We start from the raw sequence: 19,311 nt of genomic DNA, 5'->3' as shown, positions 1-19,311 counted from the left end.
ACCACATTTCAGGGAGCTTTTGCTTACTTTACACCCAAAAAGGAAGCAGAAGAATAGACGAACTACAATCTAACACGGCCACCGGTGATCTGCTGGATGTTAAGAGCCAAAGAAGCAGAGTGAGAGATACAGTAATGACAATGTGCACCCCGAACTAAAAAAGGAACCAAACACACATACAATGGCCAAAGTCAACATATAAATAGTACTCTATTAAAAAATACATATTTACAAATTAACAATTATACTATCTTTGTACAGTAAGTGGAAGGTTTTGAGGGTTTTGGGTTCGTACATGTGCATAAAGTAGCTGTTGGGAGCAGTGTGAGCCTGGGTCCATATATCTGTTTTAAATCCTTTCAAATACATTTGGGATGCACTGCAGTCAAACCAGGGGTTGAATCAGGGCTGAGTTACCCCAAATCATTCAGGTTTTAAAGCCCTGCTGAAGAAGTTTTGCCAACTTTAACAAACAATATTCACTTTTCCACCACAGTTAGAATAAGAGGTTCTAAGTTTACAAAACAGCTGTGAAAATACAGGTAATTTTGAATATTAGATACTGCACAGTGCTGTAATATTTTTACAGCAGGAAACTGTTGTTGTAGATTACAGTAGGAACACTGTAAAATAACAGATTCATGCTTGCAAATATTAACTGGAATATTGTTACAGTGTTGTCGTGAAGGTTGCAAAAATCCAATCTTTCCACATCAAAAGCAAGCTGTACGTTTTTAAACTCCATTTTAAACATTTTGCTCCACCCGTGACCTCAATGCTGAGAGCAGTGAACTCGAATCTTGGAGGTATCCTGTATCACAAAAGGCCAACAGGGCAGGCTGTGTAATAGAAAGAACTTTAAATATCAGACTCAGTGTTAGTGCCATTGAAGAAGCTGCGTGTGACTAAACAGGGTCGAGAGACTAAACACAACACTGAACACCACCGGCGAGGAGGAGCGTACCGCACCCCTCCCTCAATGCAAGCACAGTACATCACCCACAAATACAGCAATACACAACAAAGTCATGACTGCACAAACAATCCCCTCATTGCAAGAAATATTCCTCTCAATAAATCTCTCAAGTTCAACAGGTCTGCAAAGTTATATATTTCCACCATTTAAATGAGGCAGGTAGCATTGAAAGAAGTCGTGTCCACACAAATATTCTTCCAGTGTACAATAATTACAATAAATTCATAAATAAATACATAAATCAATAAATATATCCTCGTTGTGCAGCATGAGTGAAAATAGCTTTTTTCATGAAACTACAGGAATTCACGCAGTCACGACAGAATGTATAAAATATACTTTGTGTCACACATGTCTACACCACACACACTGCACACTGTTTGGAATACAGAAATCTGTAATGGCTGATGGTGCTACTCTTCAGACAAAGCGTCACAATGTTGGCAGGATCTGGACCCAAGCACGTAAAGCCAGACTCACACCACACAGATGTGGTCTCATTTTTACAAATCGTGGTTGTTAATGTTCATTTTATTATTTGGGAATCACTATTAATGTATGAAATGCACAAGACTGATTGTTGCTTATTAAGTCATTTAGTCTTACAGCTTTTGTAAGAATAAACAATTTTTATACTCTTACAGTGTTGCGTCAAAGGTTCGTTTTAGTGCATTTGGGCCATTCGAAGGATTTTTAAAGCATTTGAAGACATTCTTCATGTCACGTTAACAAATCTGATGCACGTATGGGAAAAATTAGCAGAAATGAGGAAAGATGAAGTTCATTTTGACCTGAAGGATGAAATAATTTAACGCACTTTCTCAGAGCGAGCTGAGATGCGCCGGAGGTTACGTAACCTCGGTTCTCTGAGTGTTCCCGTAATCAAACAACAGAAAGAAAGCTTTAAAGAAAACTCCGGCATTCGGAGCACATATGTAATAAAGTCTGCTGGAAAAAAAAAAAGGTTTTGCCCTCCAATCACTGGGTCCTGCATCCAGACCAGCTGCTTCCAGATGTTTTTTTGATTTTTGTAGAATTAAAGCCCCAGTCAGTCCTTTGCAATTTCTGAATATAAATAAAAACAAAACCACATACAGTTTCATTTCAGAACGAAAACACAATACTAAAAAATGTCCACTATGTCATTTTCCCTTTGTGGAAAAAAGTATAATTTAAAATAAAAGCCCATGAACCATCACAGACAGCTGTGTCACCCGTTATCCTTACAGTATTAGCACTTCCCCCTTTAATGGTCTCTGCCCATTCTCAGCTCACTGAGAGTTTAGGATTTTTTATCTATTCTAACATCAGCTCTGACAGATATAAGTGTTCTGCAGGTAAATATAGTTTCGGTTATTCTGTAGGTTAGACATAAAGCGCTATTGTGCTCAATGACTTCTACGTTGCTGATTTCGGCTCTATTGCTTGCGTTGCCGCTTCTCTGGTTAACAAGGTGCATTAATGCATCTAAATCTCTGAGCTACATTTTAGGTGATGGACACAGAGCTTATTGCAAACTCTGTGTCCCTCCTTGGGGCAAATCTGGAAAGCACTACAGTTCTTTGTTTGATTTCTAACTATATACTCTATACAAAAATCAGTTTCTAAGGTTATAAATACTATGATAATTTTCCCTTTAACAAAATAATATACATTGCACGCTACCCCACCGTAATCTACATGTGTAAAATAATTAAAAGGGTTTTTGTTTACAGGGCACAGTCCTAAAAATAATAATTCTTTGTATATATTCAGTGTCTATATAAACATTATATAGAATAATTATAACTTTAAATTCTCTGGTGAACGGGACATTTTTTGGAGTAAATTTGGGATTCATCACCAACTACATCAACTCTTAAGATCAAAGATGAAGCAGAACACCTCTGCAATTGTCAGTTATTACTGAGGGTGGCGCCAAACTCCAACTAAGCAAAGGCATACTAGATTACAGCTTTGACCATCTTATGAGCTTTCAGAATTTCTACAGTTAGCGTGACCTGTGCGGCTGTTAAATCCCCGCCGTGAAGAGCCGATTTCAGGTTGTGTGTTCACCATTTCTTTGGCTTTGCTCTTCAAAGCTCTCCGTGAGCACTTAATCAAATGCTGAAAGCAGAAACTGCAATTATCCTTTCAGACCTGCGATTTGAGAACGTTTCCATATACATAATTGCAACAAAATCTACAATAATATACGAACTACAGCTAAAATACACACGGCACTATACTGCCCACTACGACACATGTCTAATATTTTAGACAGAAGTGTGTCAGTTTAAAAAAATGTGGATCATTGTTATTCTAACATCACTCAGGCCTGAACTCAAACATTATGTTTAAGGAGACACCTACACCCCTTCATAAAAGCGTCATCCTTTCACCTTGGCTGTTACCCCGCGCCAGCTTCAATTTTGTTTTACAGTGTGTCATCCTGAGACACACTGCCGTGTTGAAAAAGAGTCACACTGTCAATGAGTGCAGTTGAATTCCTAGGAATGTATCCGTTTCTTTTCAAAGGAAGAGAGGATTTAAAAGAAGGAAGCGTGAGAACGTTCAGAAAAACAAGGAGTCCAAAGTGCGATGATGAGAGCAGAAAGTAGGACCTTTCAAAGGTCCAAACCCATGAACTCGTAACGCTATTGTTATCTAAGCTTGCTGTAAAATAAGCTTTAGTTCCAATTTAGAGTATGTCTAAAATTGCTGTGGCTCTTCCTTCGTTTATAACCTCTCTTATCCATTAAAACCTCATCTACACCTGCTCTACTTGCTCTCCTGTTTAGCTTCAAGAGGTGTGGTCTCAGCCACCGGAGATGGAGCTGCTGCTGGTGCCTCCACCAGTGGGACCTTCTCCTTCACAGGAGAAGCAGGAAGCGTCACAGCAGTGCTGGCACTGGCTGGAGGATCCTCGGCGGACGAGGAAGGAGGAGGTGCGGCGCTACTAAAGCCACGAGCAATCTCGTCGAAGGTCTTGCCTTTGGTCTCGGGCACTTTGATGAATGTGAAGATGAAAAAGACGATCAGTAAGCCGGTGAAGATGAGGAACACCCACGGGCCCAACCACCCCTGAGGAGAGGAGAGAGCAGAGTCAGAGTGATCTACAGCAAAATAAACCACAAGAAAAAAACCATCACCTCTCCCTTACCTGAAGTGTGGGGAAGCTCATTCCAACCAGGAAGTTAGCCGTCCAATTACAGCAGCCGGCCAAAGCCATGGCTGCCGGGCGGGGCCCCTGGGAGAACAGCTCGGCCACAATGAACCATGGGATTGGACCGGGGCCCAGCTCAAACATAGCCACAAAAAGCATGACAGCCAAGATGGCCACGTAGCTCACACCAGGGATTTTATCCTGCACAGACAGAAAGAGAAGGAGCTACTACTGCAGGAACACAAAGATTAGCTTATCTAACAGTTAGTGAGAGCATGCAATGGTGAATTATTTGCTTTTCAGTGGAACTAAGTATATTTATTTGCTCCTTAATTATTTATTATTTTGTTTTTAAATTTTTTCCTACGTTTCCACATCTTTATACAAACCACTGACTGAAAATGGCAAGGGACAAAAATACAGAAAAAAGTAATAATAGAATAATTAACCAATTAATTGCTTTTAAATATATAAATGCTATGGGAAATAACTGATGGAAATACTGCATCGGCCATTCAATATAGCAACAAAACCAAACAGCTGATGTCGCATTTACTTTTGTTTTGGCTGTGGAGAGAATCAATCACATCTTTGTTCTTACTCCGTCTCTGTATTGCTCTCTGACGTCACCAAACTCACCAGCAGGAGGGACACAGTCATTAGCAGAGCGCTAACCGCCATCCCACCCAGTCCCAGGAGGTGCAGAGTCCTGCGCCCTGCTTTCTCCACTAGGAACAACTGTAGGACAGGAACATTGTGAGTGACGTGCTTCCCAGCGCACACAAACGCATACCAAGATGAAAAAGACACACGGCGGCGTCACTCACAGAAACAATGGTGAAGATGGTGTTGACGACGCCGGCTCCGATGGTGGCGTAGATCGGCTTCTGCACACCGGCTGAGGAAAAGATCCCAGTGGAGTAATAAAACACCTGAGGGAGGTAGAGAGGATGGAAGTGAGTAATATGAGGGATGTAATATTACCTCATTTATAACAGTATCAAAATAAATAATGCATATTTTATTTTCCCGCTGACCTCCATCTTTTATAAACCAATTTTTCTATAGGATCCTTCTGGGAGCTGCCAACAGTGAGAATATAACAGCCCAACCTACCCAACATCCAGGAATAATAGCTACACCCAGTTTTATAGCATGACGTTGCTTATAAGACATTTTTTAGTCAAATAACAACCTTTAGAGGCCTTTTAGCCAATATTTTTTTTTCAAATTAACTAAACGATCCAGACATGTAATAACAAATGCTCAGAGCGCTAAACTGCCCTCCATCTCTGACTCTGACCTGTGGTTTGAGCGATACCTTCTAGCACTGCTGTTATTTTTATTTTTATAACTTATATTTATCAGTTTTATTATATAGATTTTTTTTTTTAAAATGAAGGGCACAGGAAGAGCTAAAAATAAACATTAAGCTTCCATCCATCCAAGTCAGGGCCGCCAGGGAGGCTGGAGCCCATCCCAGGTCTGTCGCAGGTTGCACAGAGGCAGGCAGTCACTCTTGTTTATATTCACAACACAGCCAAATTCACCAATTAGCTTAATGCCATGGATGTCTATGGAAGGAAGTCAGAGTATCCGAAGTAATCCCACACAGGGATAGGGAGAACAAGCTTCTTTCTGTGAGCTGACAGCACTAACCACCGCAAAGCTGCACCAAAAACAGACAATAAAACCCATTAAACTTACAGCGTTAATTCCTGACAGCTGCTGGGAGAGCTGCAGCATGACGGCGATGAAGAGGGGCTGTCGGTACGCTGCCGTGCGGAACAGTTCAGCGATGGTTACTTTCTTCTCCTTGGCCATCTTGGCGCTCTCCTCCTTCATCTCCTGCAGATCTTTGCTCACATCCTCAGAGCCACGCAGACGCACAAGCACTGTGGACAGAACAGAGACAGGTTTTGTTCACCTTTACAGATGCAAAAGACAAAAAAACAAAACAGCAACAACAAGAAGATGTAGACATTCAAGAGTAACATGCTGGAACAACAACTTACAGCTATCGGACAGAATTCACCACAGTTCATATGCAGATTAATTTTCATGGATGTTTATCACACATCAAACTCAGGACAGGCTCCTGCAATCCATGAACTGCATTTTAAAATGAGCTATAATCTTATAATGGCGACCAGCGGGCGCTACACAGCAGGATTCACACAGGCTGAGTTCAAAGTCTTTTCCGACATAATGTCAGTTTGTTTATTTGAAAAAAAGACAATCTGCATATTTATTCCTTCACAAAAGATTGTGAGTTATAGCAGCTTTGTTTATCATAACCTTTATTCATAACATCAGGACACATTGCTAAATTTTGCTTTCTCTAGAGAATCTGCAGTCACTAAACGGTCACAGTAACTGTGTTTGTTTATCTTATGGAGGCATGAAGGAGAAGTGGGTCAGGGCCTCGGAGTCAAACCAAACAGGCCACATGTTGAACAGATGCCAAAACCTTCTGTCTGTTCAAGGACTCCTCTGATCACGCTCGACCTTCCTCCTGACTCCGCTGATCCCACCTCTGTGTATCTGTAACGAATCTCTCTCCTTCTCACTGCTTCTGTCGCTGTAACGCTGCAGTGCTGTAGTAACTGCTGAGTCGTTCCAACATTATTACATGAAGACACTGTGTTAATCAATGGGACCATCTCAAGGTGGTCTTTAGCAGTAATGCTGGTGCTAATAGAATACATATTATAGTGTTATAGGTGCCGTGAGACACCTATAACAGAGACAATAAAGCTAACAACAGTGAGTGACTGAAGTTACATTTCTATTGGTGGTAGTTTAATTTAGTTTATTGAAATCCTTATTATCCCCATTAGTAGCAGTTATACAGTAATAGTAGCATTTACAAGACTATACTTGGTATGTGTTGTGCTTCATATATTTTAAGGTAAAGTGATTAATTTATTAGTAGACAGTTTCTTTGCTCTTATTTTGAAAGGCCAGCCACTGCTAATGAGCTAGCTCTTGCTAGCTCAGCGTGTTGTGATGGTTTTGAATATAAGTTTGCTAACTCCAGTCTCTTTTCTTCTACTGCAGCTTCCATTCTGCTCTGGGCTTCTACTGTGAGGTGGTGCGCCATTCTAATCAGAAGCTAAAAAAAGGTGGTGCTACTGTGACCTCACTGAGGCTTCAGAGGAGAGAGAGAAACACCACCACCAGGTGCAATCCAAGATGTTGGAGTCCATCCATGCACAGCAGCAGGAAATGCAGTAATGTTGTGTGTCATTGCAGTTTATTTATAGATGTATTATTGTGTACCGTTGCGTGCCTCCTCTTCCTGTTTGAGGTTGATGAGCAGGAAGCGGGGGCTCTCGGGACAGAAAGGCAGCAGGATGCATTGCAGGACAGCGGGGGCCACAGTCAGGGCCAGCAGCAGAGGCCACAGGTTGTCTGAACCCAGCAGAGCTTCCAGACCAAAGATCTAGACATCAGGGGACACAGAAAAAGGGTAAAACTGATAAAAACAATAAAACTCAATCAGTTTTAATGCTCACTGTGTGTCCTAGCTGATATCCTCTTGTAGATACTACTATGTAGTAAGACAAGACTAAAGAATATCTTGTTTTAAATTCATGCATAACTTTCATATTTCACGGCCTCACAGTTCCTCCACCCCTCCCTGACCCTGGTTCTCCTGGAGGTTTCTCCCTGTTAAAAGGGGTTTTTTCCTTCCCACTGTCACCAAGGGGCTTCCTCATAGTGGGCCATCTAATTGTTGGGGTTTCCGCTGATTTATTGTAGGCTCTTTACCTTACAATATAAAGCACCTTGAGGTAACTGTTGTTGTAAATTTGGCGCAATATAAATAAAATTGAATTGAAGTAGAATCACTGTAGTGATCACTTTGGGCTGCTTTTGATCTTTGCTTTGTCACGTCGGCTTTTTTTCATTTGTAAAAACTAAAAGAAAGATGGTTTGTCCTCATTAGGAATGACATTTGTCTTAGCATGTGGGACTGTATCCTAAGGTTTCTGTTGTTAAATTGTAATTAAGTTAACTTTAACTTTCTGGAAAAGTGTAATGCATTGTAATGCATTTCTTTTCTTGAGTAACGACCACAGCGATGATAATTATCCATATTAATTAATAATGAATGAACTCCTATAACTCAAAGACTTCTTGATACAAACTAGGTTTAGCTCAGATGCCCGAAATGAACCTAATATACATGTCTTCTGAGCTTTGACTTAATAAACTTTCAATTCAACTACATTTGATTAAATAGCACCAATTTACAAGAGCAGTCACCTCGAGGCACTTAATATAGTAAAGTAAAACCCCTGCAGCATTAAACAATCAGATCCGTGCAAAGCTTACTCCAGCAAATTACATTAATTTCCTAAAGCAGTCAAGCAGTCACACATCTCTAGTGTGAAGTTTTTAGTAGAGCTGCTGACCTGAGCGATCAGGATGCCCACAACCACGCCGAGCTGGTGCAGAGTGCCGAAAGCTCCGCGTAGCGGCGTTGGTGACACCTCGCCAACATACATGGGAGTCAGGCCAGTAAAAAGGCCACAGAAAAGGCCGATGACCAGACGCCCAGCGATCACCATCTCGTAGGAGGAACAGATGGTGGAGAAGCCCATAAGGAGGCCGCCGATCACTGCCAGAGAGTTCACCAGGATCATGGAGCGACGCCTGAGGATGGGGAGGTTGAGGAAAGAATATGAATGTTAATGATTAAAAAAACAAAAAAATGTACAAAAAAACTCCACAACTTGATGCTAAAACGTTTGACAAAGGAAAACGAACATTTTCAACCAAACTCCAGGGAGGAAAATTAAAGCTAATGTAGAAGTCCCAAAGACTGAAACTCCTGGAATGACGTCTCAAGGCTGGTTCCAAAAGTATCCATAGTTTTCCATCTTAAAAGGCTTAACTTTAGACGAAAAGAAGCTTTAAATAAAAACAAAAAACAGTTTAAATACAGTTTAGGTTATATGGACACCATCTTTTCATTTTGCTAGCCAACACTAGCATTAGCTGTGTGTTAACTTCCCAGTAACTTCACATGGTGACTGGCAGCAGACTCACCACAAATAAACAATTTAGAAGGAAATGGAGAAATAAAGGAACAACTCTGGGGAACGTTAGAGCAGAGCAGCGAACTCAGGACAGACACGCTTCATGAGATCCATTAACAGTAATGGGCTGTGACGGTTCAGCTGTACCGAACAGGAAATGCACAGAGCCAATGTAGTGAAAAACACTGCTGTGACTTAATGTCCACAAAACTGCTCTAAAAGTAAAAACATGAGTTCTTATAGAGAGGCTGTAACTAAAAGGTTTTTTGGCTAAAGATGGTGAAAGAAAATAAATCTTGCATGTTACCTATAATATTACACAACAGGATGAAGAAGGTTTCGTACCTGCCAAACCGGTTAGCTATGACACCAACACTAAAGGAGCCCACCATGCCGCCCACACTGAAGATGGAAACAGCAACGCTCCAGACAATGGTGCAAACACCAGGGTCGATTTCCTCGTTATATCGCTTATACCAGGTTACGTTGAAGAAAGATTTGAGTTTCTGTAGGCAGAGATGGATGCACAGACAGAGGATGAGAAAACAGATCAATTCACAGAACTGGCCAGACAGAAGAATAGACAGAACCTTATGGTATTTGGTATTTTATGTCTTCAATAAACAAAAAAATAACTATATTTAAAACAAAGATAAAGTTAGAAAGTGAGAAAAGTGGGTAAATGGAGAGATCTGTTTCAACCAAAACAACTTTTCCAAAGAGGTTATTTTTGTTATATATTCTTTCACATTAATAAATCACTGACTTTTATCTCTTAGTTAAGTAAAATAAAAATCTCCCCCAAATTAACACAAACATTTTATAATTTAAGCCTTAATATAATTCTGATGTAAATTTGCTTCTCTGAAAACAAGCAAAATGAACCCTTTAAAGCCAAGCGCATCATATTTGATACATGTGTTTTTAAGACTTCTACATATTCAGTGTGACAAAAAATGATATAAATTGCATGACACATTTTTAACACTCCATTATCCAAAAATTAAAGTTTTCTGGCAGTTATTTCACGGTTCAGGTTTTAAAGGGTTAAAATGCAGTGATGCAAGCACCACAGTTCCTCTGCTATCTTGTGGTTTATGTTCAACCCACCTCGGCTGTAATGCTTGAGAAATCAGATATTTGTATTTGCAATCTTTACAATAACTTATATCTCCTATAGTATGAAGCCTACATCACATTAGATTGCTAATATTCACCAACCATCTCTGGAGCATTGATGACTCCTGTGTTGTAACCAAACTGCAGAGAGCCGATGACGGCGGTGGCGAGGGAGAACAGGAGATAACCTGTGACCTGCTTCTCCTGGAGGGAGAAAGAAGGGGAATGAAAGGAGGAAGAGGAGAAGGGAGAAGAAGAGGTATGACAAAGATATTGATTATGACATTTGATATCATAATGGGATTTTAAATTATTGCAGGAGGCAGACAGATGCAATAAAATGTAGAAGCTGACACCAGACAGGTCAGAGATGCAGCGTCACACGAGCAGTGATAGCAGGAATCAAACGGTGAAGTCACTCGGGCTGCACGTAGAAGCACTCACATGTAGGGACACACACTTACTCGTCATCTTTGTACTCTAATAAACATACCTGCTGCTACCACAAATCACTGCTATTTATTCTTCAGAGGACGTTCTTAAGGTTAAAGGCAAATAGAAAAATCATGAAAAGATATACTAGAAACAATAATACACAAAAAACTCAAGTGCCTTCTGGGTAGAGCCATGGCTCTGTGATCAGCTGTTTTCCTGCTTGTGTGCTTTTCCTTCCTGAAGATAATCAACTGAATGCAGACGAAATTCAATCCTGAAGCCGTCATCTGGTCCTGCAACAGAACCGGGCCTCATAACACAATCTATTCATCTATTTAATGAAATTAGGGTGTGTGATAAAGGAGCCATCACTGTTGTTATTGCAATCAGATGTTCGTAAGCTTCAGTAACGCTGATAAGAAATGATGACGAGTTTTATCAGGGTGGGTTTGCTCTTTAAGTATCATGCTTCTGTTATTGCTTTTACTGCTTTTATTTCTAAACTGAAATAATGGCTTAATTAAGATTTACTTTTGCCACATTACCCTTATCTCAAGGATAAATAGCATTCTTTCTTTTGCATTATTTGATTAGTTGTGTTCCATAAACCCAGACTTCAAAGGTCTGAAGCTAGTCCGCTACTCCTGGTTCTGGTTCCAAGCCTAGAAGGGCATCCGGCGTAAAACCTAATCAAATATGTCGATCCCTCTGCTGTGGTGACCCGCTCAGCAGCTGAATGCGTTTTTTGAGTGATGATTCTACACGTGCAACTTTTGTCCCCATTATCATCAAAATGTAAGTTATAGCTTGCTCACTATTCATTTAGGTAAGCACTTAAAAATAACTGCCTGGAGGCATTTTCAGGTTGACTGGCAAGAGTTGCTTCTGGAAGGACTTTGGTACAACCAGGTGCAGGATATTTGTTCTGCTTGAAAAGTTAGATTCAATATTTGTGAGTCTGCTATATTTAGAGTGCAGATTGCCCTTCACTTTTCTTTCATTGCCTTCTGCACAGTGCAATGACATTAAAATCATAATTGAAATACATTTAATATAATAAGCTTGCTATGGATTATGCTAAATCAACAGCACAATAGAGTGTGCAGGAAATAAAATCCCTGTAGCTTTTTCTCTCTCCCTCTGATTGGTCGTGTTTAACCAACACCCCTGAGACAAAAACAATCCTGAGAAGTGCAGTGTACGCTAATAATATGTGACCTCGCCGTGATATTGTTGTGCCAAGGGCAGCGTATCACCTGAGGCCCATCGACATCTCTATGCGGCCTCAAAAACAGCAGCCAGTTCCGCCCCGTCAGCAGTGGGTCTCCTTATTACCGGCTGCATGCTGAATTACTAACATCAGCAGAAACAAAGACACAGTGGCCCAATTTCTGCTGCTGTGACCCAGTTTGACCTGAATCTCATGACTAGGATCAATTTCTCAAACATAAGTATAGAGTTCTTTGATAAAGTCGACCTTCATTGACCCTTGATTGTTAACAGGAGGGATTAAAACAACAGCGCCATCATGAAAACTGTGCTTTGAGATCCATGATAAGTAACTGTGATCTGTATATGAGTCTACTGGGAGTGTAATGTAAAGAATATAAAGTGAGAGTGATATGAGCTCACTTGCTGGAATGTGTTAATAATCTGGCAGCAGCATTTTGTGTTGTCTGGAGATGTGAAAAGATAATTGATCTAAGTCAAGAAACAAGCTATTACAATAATCTAATCACAAAGGCACAAATGCAGGAACTCCAGTTCCATCAAAGAGACCACATGTTGCAATTTAGAAATGTTCCTCAAATGGAAAAAAAAAGGAATGAAACACTGATTTTACATGCAAGTCAAAACCCAGAGAGGCATCGAATATAACACCAAGATTTCAGACACTGTGACTGAACAATAGGATGTAAGAGTTTGACTGAAATTAGAATATAAACCAGGAGGGGCTATGACCATGGCCTCAGCTTTGTTGGTGTGTAAGACAAGGTGAGAGTGTCAATCACTGATATGGGTTAAACATTGTAGTAAGCTTTTATATATATAGCCTTTGCAGGTGTTGACACTTGGACATTTGAAAGTCATCAGCATATAATTGGAACAAAAAATAATTCAGAAAAAGATTTAATGATGACAGCTAAGGGAAGGAAGTAGAAAAATGTAATGGGCCTAGGACTGAACCTTGTGGAACCCCACAGGTTAGAGAAGCAGTGTTAGAGCAGAACTAAGAGAGACAGAACATAAGAGAAAACTCCCATCCAATACACAAGAAAAAAACAGTTAAATGCCGAGCCTAATTACTATTTCTATCGTTACAACGCCGTTACTGTTACTAACAAGGTAAATGGCTGCAAATAACTTGTGCATATGATTTTAAAATTGACAATTTATATTTGCATTTAAAGAAATATGATTCATTAAACATGTTTGTGGTTGTTACAGTAAAAAAATATAACTTTTTCTACTGGGATTTGATGTTTTTTGTCTGATTTTAGATCAGTTGTGTTACTACAGTATGTCAAAATGAAAACATGACTGTAAATTCAGACACGTGAGGTTGTGCTGAAAAGAATGAGACCAAACAAGGCAAACAAATAGTTTTTAAAGGTGAAATGTAGAGGAAACATCAAAAGTAGTAAAACATGGCCAGTTATACCCTGGACCCCAGAGGGTTAAACTTTATTTTTTTTAAAGTAACACAATAGTTACTTTTCAAGTAATTAATTACTTTTAGAATATTGTAACTCAGTTACTAACTCAGTTACTTTTTTGAAGAAGTAACTATAATTAATTACTTTTTCAAAGTAACTTGCCCAACACTGGTCAAGAGTATCAAAGACTGCACTTTGATCAAGTAAAACAATTAAAAAAAGAATTGCCTGGATCAGAATAGCTTATTAAAAAGACGAGTCTCAGTCTCATATGTATGTTGCATGACAGGGATGTGAATGTACTTAAAACAACTGGTACCCTCATTTTTATTTCTTGAGATTAAATAAATCATAAAGTGCACTCTTTGGATATAAAGACTATTTTGCTTCTCCCGTCCTTAAGGATTTGTGTAAAATATAAAAATAATCAATAATCCTCTGAGACACCACAAACTAAAAGCCTCGACATCTCTCTGGGTGTGTCTGCTAATGGACATCAGAGAATTTGTCTGTATTTAATGGATGTTAAGATATAAACAATCACCAAAAAAGATTATCTTTAAACTGCAATTAAAATTTTGAAAACTAGAAAATATCTGCAAACATGTGGCTGCCAAACAGTGGTGCTGCATGTTAAAGCTGTGGAGTAAGGACCTTCAAGTGTTCATTTATTATTATTAGGCTCATATGACCTCAAAATCAACATAGAGGTTATATGACTCAACTGACTGATGAAGAAGAAGAAGAGAAGAAGAAATCAGTGGCTTGCACCAACTACAAGGGCAGAGGGGTCAACCTAAACACTGTAACTGCTGTAAGGTGAGAAGATGGAGCCGTTTTACACAATTGTTACATAGTTACTGAAGGCTGTAATAAGTTTCTGTGAAAAAAAAGAGTCAGAATTTGTGAATGCAGCCCTCCTCACGTGTCTGAAATCATCAGCATCAGTTCAGCTGAAAGTTAATTAACCGAGACACAGAAAAAAGGCCTCCAGCATGACGTAGGAACAAAATGAAATTCAGAGTGTCTTAGCTGTAAACCGCTCTCCCATATCCTATGACACACACACACACACACACACACACATACAGACACACACACACACACACACACATACAGACACACACACACACACACACACACACACACACACACACACACACACACACACACACACACACACACATTTCTTTCTACATTTGACCTCAGTTTCACCTTTGTCTTCCTCTCCGTCATCCTTTTCATCCTTTTTTTTTGTCAAGTCACAGTGACTCAGTAGAATTCGTCAGTCACCTGACAGCACCCAAAATATCTCAAATAGCGATCAATGAGAAGGTTAAATGTCTGTACAGCTACATTTCAGCTACACTTTGACATCTGTGATCCAGAGGATTGTAACCTGTCCATCTACTGTGTCTGGGGGACAAATTCTTTCTTCTAACTGCCGAAGCTCTTCTTGGTTTTATGAATGAAACACTTTATGATTATATTTTGAATTATGAAGGTATATCCAACTGGATTTCAAGCACTTTTATTCACATTACTGCAAACATTTGAAGGACTTAATGGTCCTTTTAAGAGAACCTGTTTCATGCAAGGGCGTGTCCAGGAAAAGGAGAGGGTGGTGCCAGCAGATTGGACCTTAATGTTGTCCCAATCCCACTGGACTGGGCTATTCTGGACTATCTGCAACATTTAAGTGATGTAATCATTACTTAATCAATAATTATGGTCCACTAATATGCCACTTTGTCTGTGATTATTTGTGATGAGTACTTTTACTTAATTACTTCAAGTACATTTTCTAAAACACTCTTAGAAAAGCACTCTTAGACTACTCAGGTAGAAGTTAGATTTTTACTTAAGTAAACAACCTAAATCTTCTTTTACTACTTTACAAATGACTCAATCAATATAAAACAATTAGCTTAATAATAGGACTCCTGCAGAGTTCCATATTTCATTTAATACCATTTGATTTAGTGCACATGTCTGTGCCTAAGCCTGGGAATTAGGATTTTCTAAACCAGTTTTCTACACTGTATAGTTCTGATAATATACTCTTCCAAGTCATTATTCTTGGTCTCCCACGTCTTAAAACCCCCCTGGAAACACCTCTGGTTTCATGCAGACAAATGTAATAATCAACCTCCTAAAAACACTCTAAACAGGAGAAGGACAAACTTGGTAGTAGCCTGTTGCACCAAACACATTTGCTGAACAGATGCTGCGTTACTATGGCAACCTGTCTCATGATAACAGCATCAGATCACACTGTTCCAGTGTGCAGAAATCCTCCCTGATACAGCAGAACACAGATTTAACGAACAGATATTTCTGTGTCATTTATACAACCTACATGTCATTCTAGTACAACTGTGTGTATCAGATGATCACATGACGCATACATTAGACCTCTGTGCTCATACTGCATCTTTTTTCTTTTAACACAACGTGTGTACATTTAAACCTCCACCCCTTATTCCACCCTTCTGTCCATCCATCCAAGAACGCCCACAGCTCCCCCTCCTCCCACCTCCTCTTTCCTTCATCTCCATGGCAACAGCCCGGAGGTGACACGTTTATTGACAGAGGCTGAAAGTAACCACTGTGCAGCAAACATGCGGCAGTGTCTCATTCACTAAAGTATCACTAATCCACAGCAGTGCTGCACGGAGGTGTGCGTGCATGCGTGCACACACACACACACACACACACACAGAGATACGATGAGTGCATCTGACCTACATCTGCGCTCAGCCAACCAGCTCATAGTCTCTGAAGACTGAATTGTTGAAGGTAACCAGGGAGCAGGGTTAATGTATTGATCTGTTCATTATGAAGGACTCAGGCTCTTCTGTGAGGGGAGGGTCTCACAAGTGTCAGGTGGTGTACTGACAAGCAGATTCATAATTTGTATGAACAGAGGAGGGTGGGGCAGAAGGAGGCCATCTGAGCAAGGCTATAATTGCTTCAGTGTGTAAGGTTAGTCATAAATATCTGAGTCACTAAACATTTAAAGACAAACAAATCCTGTGAAATTGGACCTTGTGCTGGTGACAGTATTCACCACCAAATATCTGACGTCTTTTGTATCACCTACAGAAACAATTAAAAGGTTTTTGTTTCACTGGATATTTTTAGGAAACAATTCCCTCTTTTGTTTTAAGACATTTCCTTGTTAAATTACAACAAAGTACAACAACATCAGCCATTATTAAATCAGCACTATTATTAAATTGTTGTGACTGTAATCTTTGACAGAAGTTTCTTAATAAAAAAGATTTTTAAGATTCCTAATGTAATCTGCACAGTTTATAACTGTAAACATGTAACTGCATGTACCTTAATACTGTACAAAATTACTTTTAATTAATTGCTTGAAATTAATCTTTCCTCATTTTTTTCATGTGAAGATTTCAGATTACATTTAGAACAAAAAGTAGTTTTTTGAGTCAAATAAATGGAAACACGAGCTAAACTGGGAACCTGATGTTCTTCATATGTCACATACTTTCCACCATAGCATTGATTTTTGGGAGGAAATAGAAATTGCTTTCTTATTTTTGTGTCAAATGTAGTGCCATGCTTTGTAACTAGAAAGCAAATCTTAAGGCTTCATTTATACTGCAAAAGGTTTCAGCAAAATTCATTTAGCTTCAAACTGACATCTACTATGAAGGTTGTGTATCTCTGACAACCTGTTAGACTGTGACAACCAGAAAATATGTAAAAGTATCTGAATTTGAGGCAATTTATAGTTATGTTAACCTTTGGAAGCATATTTTCTTGTCCTCTCACCCTACATGTCGAATCTCTCTCTCATTAACCTAAAACAAACATACAGTAATAAAACTGAAAGTATAAAGTAGAATGAAATATGCATTAAGTCGCACAAAATCAGACACTGCTACTGAAATGACAGATAATGCCAGAATGCACAAACATACACATGGTATTCCTCTGGTGCACATTTGATACCCATCTGCAGAGCTTTGCATGACTCAGAGAGCTCTCATGGTGCACATACTGGCTTATACCACCCACACAGCTTCACTTACACTCTATATAGAAAAAAAGGGAAAGTATTAAAAATAAATCCTTTAGTTGCAGTGACTATTCATCTGTTTTTCATCCAGTTCACTAAATGCAAACTGGAGCAGTAGGCCTGTTTTGTCCTACAACCGCTCTCTCTCTCTCTCTCTGAATGTGGGTCACACACAGAATAAAGAATATTAAAATCTCTTGCCTGACTCTCCATCTTTTCAAGTCTGTCTGGGCGATCACCGGGCAAATTTTAGGATTTCCAAACTGCAGGATGGAGTCTGGAGCTGGGAGCTTCAAGTGGTGTTTAAAAGGCTTCGCAGGACCCGCCCGTCGGTGCTGAAAACTGCAGGAAAAGGAGGAAACCTCATTAGGCGCTGTCCGTGGTACCAAACCGACTCCATCAGGGAGGACACGACTACTCTCCCCTCATTTCCCATCATAAACCGATCTCAAGTTATCCGTACCATGCTGCTTTAATGCAGGTTTAAATGGAAAGAAAAAGTAGTTGAAATAATAAAGTTAACCTTTTTGTACTCGCGCGGCCTAATGCCGGTCAAAGTGGAGGTGCAGTAGATTATTCCCACCCCCTGCTTGCCCCCAAAGACCCTTAACCCGTGCACAAAGCGGACAAATAAAGGGTTCTCACCTGTCGTGACTGCCAGTCCGGACACAGGAGCTGCAGCGGTGGCTTTTTGCGGCAGTGCCTCCCTTCTTTTCTCATATAGGCTGTGCATACGGGAGCTGCGAGGGGAACCGCACGTAACCGCACGTAGTTGTAGTCTGTTTGAAGCCAGCCTATGAGAAATGAGGACGCAGGGACGCCGTGAATGTGGCCGCGCCCCCTCAGAGTTTGACGTGCAGGATCTCATGACTCCTGCGCATCATCACCGCATCCCGTGAGGAGAGGCGGCGTCTATGTCCCATTATGGATACAGCCTTATTTCGGTTAGTTGGTCAGCTCAGTTAACGAAAAGACTAGGCGCATGCGCGGACGGAGTTTGCGTGAGCGAGTGTGGTGGGGGATGATAATGGTGAACCCTTCTTCCTCCCTGCTCCGTCCTGGTGTCCTCCTCGGCTTCCCATGATGCATCTCGCTGGTGACCTTGACAGAAGCCAGTGGACGACTGATGCTGCAGATGTTGATGCGAGGCGGGCAGTTGCCAGGGCAACAGGCCATGCAGTGCGGCACACAGGATATTCCAGCTGCAGAAACAACGCTGTGACTTTTGCACACTCACGAACATCCTCTCAGAATTTGTGAAGCACGAGCAGAAAAAAGCCACCAGTATGAGCTGGTGCTGAAATCACGCACGCACTGCAGTTCTTTCACGCTCACGATTCGCGCGTGACAAAGATACAAACAAAAATCAGCTGACTCCCTGGAGGAGGTTTGTGTGGAACTATTATGCAATGAACGTAACACTTCTCTGTTCTGCCTCAGTGAATTTGTTTAAAAATAAATAAAAATCATTTGAGATTAAAAAACAAAATAACCTTCTTTGCCTTTCGTCGTTTGACCTTAGCACATATGTTTCCTGGCACGTTTTGTCTTAGCAGCCACAACCACTTAGAGCAATGTTAACCGCTTAATAATTAGAGAATACATTAAAAATGATCATTTAAAATCTGACCACACAGACATGCCTTGGAGATGGAGGCCTTGTAAGTGGTGTGGTGAATAGACTTTTGACAGTAAATTCATAGCATAAAATCAACGTTTATAGTTTATGTTGAAAGTTATTTTTAAAGGTACAGTTCAGAAGAATGACTGTTTCCGTTTTTGTTTTCAGTTCAATCATCTTGAGCTGCATCTCTACAACAGCTTTAAGCTCTCATCTTTTGTTAAAAATCTTGAATAAAGTTAAAGTTTAAAAGCAAATCATG

The 19,311-nt window shown here is 40.1% G+C and overlaps 1 protein-coding gene across 1 annotated transcript; it reads right to left on the bottom strand.

Moving 5' to 3' along the window:
• Nucleotides 1-258: 258 nt before the first annotated feature.
• LOC120728203 (solute carrier family 2, facilitated glucose transporter member 1-like) lies at nucleotides 259-19,063 on the bottom strand. The gene is made up of 11 exons (XM_040023007.1): nucleotides 18,074-19,063; nucleotides 17,630-17,770; nucleotides 10,391-10,492; nucleotides 9,515-9,675; nucleotides 8,543-8,783; nucleotides 7,404-7,566; nucleotides 5,829-6,016; nucleotides 4,949-5,053; nucleotides 4,761-4,859; nucleotides 4,119-4,322; nucleotides 259-4,039 (listed from the first exon to the last, which is right to left on the bottom strand). The coding sequence occupies exons 2-11, from the start codon at nucleotides 17,639-17,641 to the stop codon at nucleotides 3,737-3,739; spliced, it is 1,578 nt and encodes a 525-aa protein (XP_039878941.1). The 5' UTR covers nucleotides 17,642-17,770; nucleotides 18,074-19,063; the 3' UTR covers nucleotides 259-3,736.
• Between the last annotated feature and the right edge of the window lie 248 nt (nucleotides 19,064-19,311).

The sequence above is a fragment of the Simochromis diagramma genome, unplaced genomic scaffold (assembly GCF_900408965.1).
Source record: "Simochromis diagramma unplaced genomic scaffold, fSimDia1.1 OVJJ01000307.1, whole genome shotgun sequence".
NCBI lineage: Eukaryota > Metazoa > Chordata > Actinopteri > Cichliformes > Cichlidae > Simochromis > Simochromis diagramma.
Note: the sequence above shows the minus strand (reverse complement) of the source record. Positions and strands in the feature narration are given on the sequence as shown.